The 11,661-nt window shown below is 22.5% G+C and overlaps 3 protein-coding genes across 7 annotated transcripts in view; 2 read left to right on the forward strand and 1 right to left on the reverse strand.

Annotated features, from left to right (window-relative positions):
* The window catches only part of LOC102680934, a 6,014-nt gene extending 2,433 nt beyond the window's left edge, over window positions 1-3,581 (forward strand). The window contains 3 exon segments of the mRNA XM_006613025.2: window positions 1,525-1,697; window positions 1,990-2,515; window positions 3,192-3,581. Of these exon segments, the coding sequence (XP_006613088.2) occupies window positions 1,525-1,697; window positions 1,990-2,515; window positions 3,192-3,515 (1,023 nt within the window). The 3' untranslated portion in view covers window positions 3,516-3,581.
* Window positions 3,582-4,536: 955 nt separating this feature from the next.
* On the reverse strand, window positions 4,537-7,774 carry LOC102681072 (plasmolipin-like). Of its 3 annotated transcripts, none has more exons than XM_006613026.2 (5): window positions 7,563-7,774; window positions 6,076-6,217; window positions 5,504-5,674; window positions 5,058-5,156; window positions 4,537-4,904 (listed from the first exon to the last, which is right to left on the reverse strand). In XM_006613026.2, exons 2-5 carry the CDS (start codon window positions 6,208-6,210, stop codon window positions 4,770-4,772), a joined length of 540 nt encoding a protein of 179 aa, XP_006613089.1. In that variant the 5' UTR covers window positions 6,211-6,217; window positions 7,563-7,774; the 3' UTR covers window positions 4,537-4,769. The 3 variants fall into 3 exon arrangements, with proteins under 3 accessions (XP_006613089.1, XP_006613090.1, XP_031365075.1); XM_006613027.2 differs by lacking the exon at window positions 7,563-7,774 and adding an exon at window positions 7,325-7,474; XM_031509215.1 differs by lacking the exon at window positions 7,563-7,774 and adding an exon at window positions 6,778-6,873.
* Window positions 7,668-11,366, forward strand: LOC102670748 (male-specific lethal 3 homolog). Of its 3 annotated transcripts, XM_006613036.2 has the most exons (11): window positions 8,296-8,334; window positions 8,641-8,748; window positions 8,834-8,902; window positions 8,974-9,083; window positions 9,161-9,344; window positions 9,438-9,623; window positions 9,720-10,024; window positions 10,208-10,417; window positions 10,489-10,682; window positions 10,781-10,865; window positions 10,947-11,366. In XM_006613036.2, the coding sequence occupies exons 2-11, from the start codon at window positions 8,647-8,649 to the stop codon at window positions 11,035-11,037; spliced, it is 1,536 nt and encodes a 511-aa protein (XP_006613099.1). In that variant the 5' UTR covers window positions 8,296-8,334; window positions 8,641-8,646; the 3' UTR covers window positions 11,038-11,366. The 3 variants fall into 3 exon arrangements, with proteins under 3 accessions (XP_031365074.1, XP_006613100.1, XP_006613099.1); XM_031509214.1 differs by lacking the exons at window positions 8,296-8,334; window positions 8,641-8,748 and adding an exon at window positions 7,668-7,772; XM_006613037.2 differs by having other exon boundaries at window positions 8,268-8,748; window positions 10,519-10,682.
* The last annotated feature ends 295 nt before the right edge of the window (window positions 11,367-11,661 follow it).

An 11,661-nucleotide genomic window follows, 5' to 3' on the forward strand; every position in this document is an offset into this window, starting at 1 on the left:
TTTTTTTCTCTTTCTCTGGCAATACCAGTGCATTCCTGTGAACTAAAAGAACTACAAAGGAGGATATGGCGATCCAGCTCGATGGCTCTCCAACACGATTGTCGCAACATGTATACTTCCTTTTTTCTTTTACACCATTTTTATAAAACAGTGCAATATTTAATACGCGAATTTTTCATGGAATTCGCTATTTTAAATCTTTAATATGGAGAATCATTTCAATTACAATACGTGATTTGATTTTTGCAAAATTTTAATTTTAAGCTTTTGATAAAGGGTTTCATCATTGAATTTTTTTTTAAATTTTACTAATTTATTATATATATCTTTAATAAAATCAGTATTTATATTTTTAAATATTAATAAAATTTATCAAAATCTTAATTCCTATAAAAAATCTAACTAATTGCAATTCTAACATAATTTGCTCTTATTATATCACTTTTATTTCCTGTAATTATTGACACACTATTAACGCAATTATTAAGAATTCCATTACTTAATTATAGTTTTCTCTTTCATATACTAGATTTATCAATTCTCTTTATCCTAATTATATTTATTATTACATAATACAATATTATTCTTTCTTGCAAAATTAAAATTCTCTAAAATCTCTTTCATTTTATCAATTATACTTATCCATTTTGTTATTCTGATCGTTTATTTTCGAATAATTCTTATAGAATCGAGAGTTACGTTAACATGACCGGTATTTCATATTCTTATATAAGAGAAATTACATGTACTAGATAGGGAATAAACTTGTTAATATAAGTTCTCGCGACAGGTTAGAAGAGAATTGCGATCAAACAACTATCGAATCACTGCATTTATTGGTATGATCGTAATTCGATTGTTCTTACTTTTCCATTTGCATTCATTCGATATAACAGGTTTTCATCGAAGGATTGGTTTCAAACCGGTCCTGCATTTCTAGTTTACACGTTTTCTGAAAGCATTTCTATATATGTTTAATAATTAAGAACATTATACGAGATTAATCACAAAATTCATACGATACTAGAGAAAAGAGAAAGCGTTTCGATTTCGAGAAGTCGGGACGCATAATACTTGCATATATGTAATGCATCTTGTGTGGCACACACGTAACTTGTTGCTTGACATTTAAGTCATCAGCAATCAAGTCATTATAAGCAATGAAGAAAAAGAAACGAAAGAAAAAAATATAGAAGATTCGTATATTAAACGTATGATTCAAACTACTATTTATCAAGAAGGCTTCTGTAATATTTTAGATTGAAGAATGCATAGATTAATTCATCTATCAGTATCATATGTTGATTATTATGATCGCTGTTGCACTGATTTTACTCGCTTATATTTATATAATTTTATTTTTGATAATATAATTTTATTTTTTATAATTCTTATTACAGTTTTAAAAGCCTTGATACAAAATTTATATTAATCAATATATTTTCATAAACATAATCAATACTTTTTTTTAATTTATTTTTAAATTTCAAATATATATAATAAAAAAATATATTTATTTTGCAGTTGTTGGCATGCGTCACTGCACTTGTTTCAGCTCAATTTAACCAAGATGACAATATACCACAAAAAGGAGGATCATCTTTACGATCGACTCGTTTTCAGAGATTGCCATCTGCTCGACCAGCAGTCCCAACTGCACTTGCGAATCAACGAATTCGTCGACCAATTACATTTAGGTAGAATTAATAATGAGATTGATATATATTGATGCTAAACTAATTTCAATTAATTTCAGTTAAATTCTTGAAAAAATATCAATCAATATTAATTTTTATAACAAACATAACAAAGTAGATATTAAATAATACATATATAATTGTAATAATAAATTGAATAATATAATTTATTTTATTAAAAATATGAATGTAAAAATAAATGCATAAATAGATAAATTTCGATTCATGAATATTTCAAATCTTAATTTGTTTAATATTGCAATAATTATTGATAATTATTTTTTATCTATAGATCTAGAATCGAAGATTCAATTGGAACAGGACCAGGCTCCTTTACACCGATTAAGTCATTGAAACCAAATTTATCCACTGGACCAGCATCACTTCCTCCACAAATTAAACCAGTGAACGAAGAACCAGATGAAGGAATTCGAATTCACGAATCACCTCGAGAACATGATAATCAGGATGATGATACCAATATAAGTGACGAGCCGTTGGATAGTCAAGAGGAAAGTGAAGAAAACATACCACGTACCGTTACAAATCTTGGTTCTATATCAAAAACTTCTACTAATACTGTCTCAACAGCTCAATCGGGACAATATCGTCCTCTTTCGGGAACAGGAAGTTCAACCACTAGAGGAAACGGATTTCCAACAGCGCCATCAGCACCAGTTCAATATCGACCGACATCAAAACCGAATAAATCAAGAAAACCAATAGACGAACCATTTAAGCAACAAGTTAAATCACCTACAAAACCAGTGAAATCATCTCAACCTTACGACACTCGTGGAAAGAAGCCTGTTGCACAGGTTAGTATTCAAATCTGATAATATTGTTTGATAACATTGTTTAAGTTTCAATATTTAAAGGATTTCTTTTATTTTAATGGGATTAATTTAACTAAAAAAAAATAATTTATAAAAAAATATATAATATATAATATATAAAAAAATAATTGAAATCTTATATCACTTATAATCTTATACAAATCTTACATTAATGAAATATTTAAGCTTGAAATATTTAAAGCTTCTTTTCATTCTTATTGTATAAAAAATCATATATGTATATTATTACATATTTCATTTTAATAATCGTATCATTAGTATTTAATTTGAATAATTAAGAAGTAAAAAAGGGAAAAATTATTAAAAATAATTATAATTAAATATAAAATTATAAGAACAAATAAAATAAATAAATAAGAATACATTAGGTACAATAAAAAGATACTATTTTTATGTAATGAAAACAATTTAAACTTTCAATAATCGTATATAATTTCTCTATGTAGTTTTCTAATACAATTTCTCTGATATAATTTTCTAAAAGGAGAAAATGATCCTTATCATTTTTTTATAATATCAAGAAAGAGTGAAATTGACTTAAAATGATTAGTTATTATTAATTGAAAATAAAAAATTCATCAATTAATTTAATTAAGTTAAAATTTATATTTAAAAATATTTTAATATCTTGTAATAGATTATAAGACGATATCGTAACGATAATTCGGATGGCTCAATCACATGGGGCTTTGAAAACGACGATGGATCATATAAAGAAGAAATAATCGGTATTGATTGTATTACCAGAGGTAAATATGGTTATATCGATCCAGATGGTATTCGTCGAGAATACACATATGAAACTGGAATCAAATGCGATGAAGAACAACGAGAAGAAGAAGAGAATGGATTTGTGGATTATCAAGAGAATAAATTAGTACTTCCTGATGGTAAAACTATAGATCTATCGAGCATGGGTAAGAAACAAGCTCGTAGACCTCGTTCTCTTCAAAGCAATTAGTAATATTTCAATAATTTTTTTTTGTCTTCATTTAAAACATCGAATCACATAAAAACCAATAAAAATTTTTCTCGTAATTATACATTTGTTGAAAAAAAAGTAGAGTTTTATTAAAATATTAAAATAATTAATTAAAATAATAAGTTATGTTATGTTGTTAAGTTATTAAGTTACCAATTATATATTATAATTAACAATTATATTTTACGAAAATAATGGCTGTCTAATTTGCAAAAGATATTAAATAATTTATTTTTTTAAATATCAAGCTAATAATATACATTGTATTATGACCATCATTGCTATGCTTTTTATTTTGGAATTTATAATTAGTATATAATTATTTAGTTATAATTTATTTAGTATATATAGTATATAGTTATAGTTATTTAGTATATATTTAGTATATATAATTATATCATGTACATAATATATATGTTTAAGTACTTGTATTGAATTCGTCGAATAAAATGACAAAAATATTCTTAATATGCTGCATAATATCATAAACAAATTTATAAATATTATAAACAATATTACTTATATTTAATAATATATAATTTTGTATACAACATATATATATATAAATAATAAGTAAAAATGACAAAATTAATTTGATTTGTTACATAATACATTCTATTATGATCTTTATATGAATAATTACAAATAAATTAAGATAACTATCCATGTATCATTCTAATTAGGAATGCAATGAAATTGCCATTATATAAAATGAAAAAATTAAATACAAAATGAGTACAAATATATTAATTAAATTTGCATATAGCGTGAACACAATACTGATTAAATATATATTTCTTGTATATGTATACAAATATATATATATACTATCTGTTAAAATATTGCTTTAATATTAACAGATTTTAAAAATTACATACATACATAATATATTATTATTATTAATATGAAAAATTCCAAAATACGCGTTACATTATAATTGTATATATATCATTTTTATGGTACAAAGATATGAAATTATAGATATTATATTGTGTTTTTCTTCCATGAAATTACATAACATGTGTGTACACAAATATATAAGTTTTATAGATAAAAAATAATGAAATTTTCAAATCTATTGTGCCCTGTTATTATTTGTTAGTCTTTTGCATTAAAGCATTAAAATGAGAAAAATTTGAAAATTTATCAAATCTTCTCTATAAAAGCAATGATATGTTATGCAATTGATCTATTTGTGTAATTCATCAAAAAATTATATATTTTACGATGAAATTAATATGTAGGACTTGTCATTGTAGACACTTGTTTCGGTGTGTGCTGTCCCTGTGCTAATGCACCATTTTTTATAGCTTGAAACTTGAGCCAAGCATCATAACCATAAACTACCATAGCACAATATCCAAAAAACTATAAAAAGATATAAAAATGTTAAAAAAACATCAAAAAATTTAAGCAAACAATTCATCGAATTATAATTAAAATTAATTAATCATTCAAGATCACTTTAATTGCAATTTAATTTTTAAAACTTTGAAAAGTTTATTGATTGAAAAGACTTACTGCTGCTACTCCGTAAGCTTCTATATATTTGGCATAATCAACTGCAAGAGAAGCAGCCAGCAAATAGAAAGCAGTCCAAATTATACAAAATAAAAATTCCTACAAATAAAAATATAATGTAACGTTATTTTTAAAACATTTTTAATTAATATTATTTTATACAACAAATAAAATTTCATGCAAATGTTAGTAAATAAAAAACAAAAAATATAAAACAAAATTATAATATTAAAATGAAAAATAATTATTAATATACTATATAGGATATTAAAATATAAAGTCCTAATCCTAATTATTTATTATAAAATCAATTTTTTTTCTCTTCATGTAAAAATCACTATTAACTTTTTAAGTTAAGATATTAGTTCAAAAATTATTACTATTTGCCAAAAATTTTATATTATTATAATTATATGTAAAAAATTATTTTTATTTTTTTAACTTACAATTTTTAACCAAGGAATTTTCGAGAATTTTTCTACAATATGAAACAAATAAAAAACAAGTAATATTCCTGTGAACCAAAAACCTCCCATAGCCACAGTATTAAACCATTCTCCACGGCTAGTATGATAAGACGATACCGTAATACATATGAATCCCAAAAGATTTAGAATCTATAAAAAAAAAGCATATAATTAGTAATTATATTTTTTATTTTTAATAAAATTAAATTAAATATTATTAAAAAATTAAAAATTAGATTACATACTGTAAAAATTTTATTTTATATTTTCACTGTATTAACATCTACAATATAATTTCATAATACTAATTTCATATATACAATATACATAATTCATAGATATATATATAATATTTATAATACTGATAAATATATATATGATATATAAGATCAAGACGAGCGTCAAGAAAACAAATGTTCATCTTTTTAACGTCCGTTATAAAACAAAAGAGGCCTACGAGCGTTATAAGACTTATATTTTTATGCTATGTTTATGTCTTAAAAAGCAATGCTTCTAGATCTTACAATATAATGCTATGACCATTAACTTACTACTTGAACGATTTTAAGAATTCCAGGCAATGTTCTTATATAAGATGAATCGAATCGAATATTTGGTTGTGTTGTAGTCGTACTCGTCGTTACAGTGGTAGTAGTAGTGTGTTGTGCTGGAAATCCTTGATCCATCGTAATTCTGAAAAAAATTAAATAATATTATTAAAAATTTTCCAAATACAAATCTTTTATTTAAATATTAAGCCACGAAATTTAAGTTTAAAATAATAAATTTCAAAAATTAAAATATATTTTTAAATTATATAAATATAAATATATCAATATATATGTATATATAAATATGATATACATATATATATACACATATTTTTTATCAGATATTTTATAAAATGAATGCAAAAAATATAAATATATTTAATCACCATTATATTTTGTTGTATTAACATAGAACCCAATAATTATATAAATCTATTATTTTTTCAAGACAAAAGAAATTCAATTTGTAATATTGTAATAAATATTATATTTTTCATATATAAGATTTATTAATTTAATTTTTAATTTAAAAAAAATGAATAAAAAAACAAAAATAAATCAAAGAAACCTGATGAATAAATTATAAATTATCATGCAGTTGAAAAAGGCGTAAACTTCCATCGTAAATAAAGATAAATTGTGTTAAATTTGATTCTGGATTAAAACTATTTAATAAAATTATATCACATTTCAATAATATATTAAAACAATTACTTAATATCAGCATGAAGTCATCTCAACTGAAAATAGCAAATGACAGGATTTCTATATTATGAACAATGTACGAGAAATATATCAGATGAATCTATATGTCTCTATTCATAAATAAGTTAACTATAAGTACAATTTATATACATTTGTGGGCGGTGGATTTGATTTGGCGCGATATCGGTCACACATCTATTACATATATAGGTTTAGTATAGAGAATGCGATAATTAAAAAACATGTAACATGAAAAAAAATAAAATATGTAATATATTTACATATTTTAGTAAATATTTAAAAATATATTTTTTCACAAAAAATTTATATTTCATAAAAAAAAATATTTTAAAAATTATAACAATAATCATAATATTTATTTCAAGTAAATTTGAATTATTAAATTAGCAAGCAAAAATGTATAATTTTTTTTTCACTTCATTTTTTTTATCATTTTCACAATGATAATAAATTTTATTAATTCCATGTATTTTTGTCAATAACAAATAACGACAAAAATCTTATTTCTAGCACTTTATCTTACATTAATATAAAATAGCGGGAAGAAAATCATTTAATATTTTTAGTACAAATATAATTAAAACACTATTGTAACACTATTGTAACACTGTTGTTTCACTGTTATATATCATGGTTTTCTTATTTTACTTATTTTTCTTTACTTTTTGGTTATTTATTCTTAAAAGATAAAATGAATTTCCATATATTATTTCCATGTCATATATATATATATACACATATATGATGTGTATATAATTTACCTGATTTGACAGATTGATCTCTACACTCAATTATTTTTAAATTTCTTTTATTTATTGCATATAAATTTAAACTTTTTTGTCCTTGAAACACTAGAAAATAAAAATCTTGAAATCTTTTTCACCAAATCTGAATACATGTATAAATAACAGAAAAAAATAACACGCAACACGTTTCAAGCAAACAATATTACGAATGGATCTATGAAACTGGTAGGTATGTATATACAATTTGTACAATTTTACCCCACTTTATCATTCACTTAAAGTTCCCTCTAGTAGAAAAATTTATAAGTATCTAATAATCAACTAATAAGACGGTAAGTATTAATTTGATCGATAAATGAACTTTATTGTTATATAAATATAAATTTTATCTACTGTAAGTATAATATATATTAATATCAAGATTAGTAATTTTTAATAAATGTTAAAAATTTAATTATTAATTTTTATAATCTTTTCGTTTTTATACATATGGAAAAATAAATTATTAATTTGTAATATGAATTTATTATATTATAGAGTAATTTTATAAATTCATATTTATTAAAAATTATAAACTTAAAAAGAAAATATATTAATTATTAATTAATATAAAATAAAATAAAAAGATGTGATATCGATATTTATGGCGGATTTTCATAGAATATTAATATATAAACTTTCCATTTATAAATATGTATGTCATATTATTATTATTAATATAAATTAAAGAACATATTTTGAATGGTGCTTTATATTTATTATTTATATAAATAATTTATCAAATGAGGTTAGTTATATCTGGTGTATATAAACTAATTCAATTCAGTAAACGATTCTGAAACCGGGAGACTTAAATTTCTGCTCATACGATATTAGTAACGCATTGTACGGGAATTTAATATATTCAATGATTATTAATAAATTTAAATAAGAAGTTTTGAGAGATTATGTAGAACTTTTAGTTCTAATTATTGATTATTTTTTTATTTAAATATAATATGTAAGGTTATGTTAATCTAAACAATTTTATCATCTCGTTATTCTACGATCATTTACAAAATAAATTGGTGATTTTGCTCTAATATTTTAATTGTAAGGAATGGTTTCTACTCGAGGACCAAAATTTAAATTTTGTGATGGTGAAAAAGTTCTTTGTTATGAACCTGATCCTACAAAAGCAAAAGTATTATATGACTCAAAGGTATATTATAAAAAATAAAAAATATATTATAAAAAGCATCAAATAAAATTTTCATTTTTTCTTATTAATTCATATATCATTATAGGTACTTGATGTTATAGTTAACAAAGATCAAAGAGGACGTAAAGCTGTTGAATACTTAATACATTTCCAGGTAAATAATAAGTATTATCTTATTTTTACATTGATGTTTAATAAAAGTAAAGTATATATATATAATGATAGGGATGGAATTCTTCATGGGATCGTTGTGTAACAGAAGAATATGTATTAAAAGATACAGAAGAAAATCGTCAACTTCAACGAGATTTAGCACAAAAAGCACAGTTACAATTGTACGTATATAAAATAAAACTTTATATAAAAAATAATTTAATATAAGAAAATTTTATTTAATAAAAATGATAAACAGGGGAGCATATTTATATCGAAGAGAACGTAAAAAAAGAAGCCATAAATTATCTGAACGTTTAAATGAAACTGAAAATCAAGAACCAAGAAGAAGAGCAAGAAGTGGTGGTAGTAGAGCAACATCAGCAACAACTGGATCATCAGAAGATGGTAGTTCAGGACAGCATGCTGATTATGATACTGAAGTATTATTTTTATTGTATATATATTTTATATATGTTAATATATAATAAATTTATTTATATTTAATCAAAATATTTATCACTTTGTTATTAAAGGAAGTTATTACTGAAGAAGATACAGAAAGTAGTTCAGATTATGTTGGTGAAACAAGTGATGATGAAGATAGTGGTGGTGGTAGTCAATCTGGTGCTAGTATAAAGCCAGGAATTGATCTTGATATAGGTACTACTTTAAGAAGAATTTTGGACCAAGATTATGATCTTATAACTAATAAAACTAAGGTATTATTATGATTTTTTAAAATTATAATATACACAATTATAATCAAAAAAGTTAATCTAAAATTTGAAAGTAATAAAAATTAATATGGATTTTAGCTAGCAGTTCTTCCTGCACAACCTACTGTTGCAAATATTTTAGAATCATGGGTTCAACACTTTACAACAACACAATTAACAAACATTCCTGAAAAACCACAAAGAAACAAAGCAAATAATACAATAGAAAAAACAATTAACGAAATAAACATATGTAGAGAAGTCGCTGATGGATTACGTATATATTTCGATTTTACATTACATGATCTTCTCTTATATAGACAAGAACGAGAACAATATTGTAATTTAAAATCTTCTTTCTTATATGGTGAACATCCAACTCTTGTCAAAGAAGAACCAATTGAGTAAGTTTTAATACTTATTTATTTATTTATTGAAAATTTTTAATTTTATAATTAGATATTTTATATATTTTATTATTTAAAATATTTTTAAAATAAAATAAAATATTTACTTATAAGTTTATTAAAATAAATTAATATAGTTAATAGTTTATTTTCATTATTAATGTAATTGTAATTTTAAAGAAATTCAGAAGTATTAGTTAAAGAAGAATACGAAGATACTGAGTATGCTCATTTACCACCTTTTCAAGAACATGATCAAGAAATAGATACTTCAAAAACAATAACAAATTCAAAGCGTAGATTGAGATCATACAGAGTGAGTTCTATTGATGAAAATAGGCAATTGAGATCATATGAAGAAATTAAACAAGATACAGGAAATTTATCGAGGTGAATTAAAGTTTTTAATGAAGTAAATCATTTTAACATAATTATAAAATTGATAAGATTTTTTTTTTTAGTATTGCAAGTACAAGTTCTCGTTGTTCTAGCCCACGTGGTGTAACATTGAGAATACCTGTTGTTACATCTGCGCAAGTCAACGCTTTACTTCAACAATCAAACAAATGGAGATTAATGCCAGAATCATCAAAATCAGAAGGTTCTCCAAATCCTTCTACCTATTATGGTGCCATTCATTTAACGCGATTATTTGGTATGTAAAAAAAAATCGTTATCAAATATTTTAACAAATATATTATTATTAAATATTTATAGTTATAAATAAATAATTATAAATATGATTTCTATTAGTTAAATTACCAGATTTGCTGCAGTTAACGGATATACCACATAAAAAATTGAAGGTTCTTTTAAAATATTTGGATATGTTTCTTAGGTAATATCTTTTTTTTATTTTTTAAATATTTTTTGTTTTTTTTGTAACTAACAATACAATATAAAAATTAAATTTTTATAGCTATTTAGAAATGCATAGAGAGTGGTTTGGAGAACAATTTTATATGCAAATGGAAAGTCAACTAATTCCTCAAACAAGTAATTCTACATAATAAACTGCATTCTTTCTCTATATCCATTTATAGATACAATTATGTATACATTATGTGGATATTACATGAGATTTACAGCAAGGATATATATTTGTGAATTCGATATAAGTGATAAACTTTTTTGTATCAATTATGAAAATACTTTTTTACATGCCTTCCGTAATGAACTTTTCCTTATAAATATTATATTATATTGTTATGTTTATGACATAAAAAAGACTGTGTGAAGTGGTAAAAGTGCAAACAAATAAAAAGAAATATAAAGATTAGAGATATACATAAAACAAAAAATTATATAATTTTTTTTTAATAAAATATTTTTGATAAAATGTCAATGTGTGATTTAAATGATTTAAAAAATATTTACTATCTCATTTATAATTACTTACATAAATATGTATAATATTTATCATTAATTAATATAGAAAACTATAATATGAATATAATAATTTATGAGTAATTTAATTTAATAGTAAATAATTTTAATATAAATGTAATTTATATTCTTTCACGAATCGTGTTTTATATAGGAATAAAATTGTCTTTATTTTAATTAATGAATTCAATGAAAATATAAGTTACAATTATAATTAATTATATTTATGCCTGATATAGAAAATAGCA

The sequence above is a fragment of the Apis dorsata genome, unplaced genomic scaffold, assembly GCF_000469605.1.
Source record: "Apis dorsata unplaced genomic scaffold, Apis dorsata 1.3 scaffold_132, whole genome shotgun sequence".
NCBI classification, from domain to species: Eukaryota; Metazoa; Arthropoda; class Insecta; order Hymenoptera; family Apidae; genus Apis; species Apis dorsata.

Coding starts and splice junctions, on each gene's coding strand:
- LOC102670748 (XM_006613036.2), top strand. CDS start 8,647: ATGGTTTCTACTCGAGGACCAAAATTTAAATTTTGTGATGGTGAAAAA. Junction 8,903..8,973: donor AATACTTAATACATTTCCAG/GTAAATAATAAG, acceptor ATATAATGATAG/GGATGGAATTCTTCATGGGA. Junction 9,624..9,719: donor TTATAACTAATAAAACTAAG/GTATTATTATGA, acceptor TATGGATTTTAG/CTAGCAGTTCTTCCTGCACA.
- LOC102681072 (XM_006613026.2), bottom strand. CDS start 6,210: ATGGATCAAGGATTTCCAGCACAACACACTACTACTACCACTGTAACG. Junction 5,675..6,075: donor TTCTTAAAATCGTTCAAGTA/GTAAGTTAATGG, acceptor TTTTTTTTATAG/ATTCTAAATCTTTTGGGATT. Junction 5,157..5,503: donor AAATTCCTTGGTTAAAAATT/GTAAGTTAAAAA, acceptor TTTTATTTGTAG/GAATTTTTATTTTGTATAAT.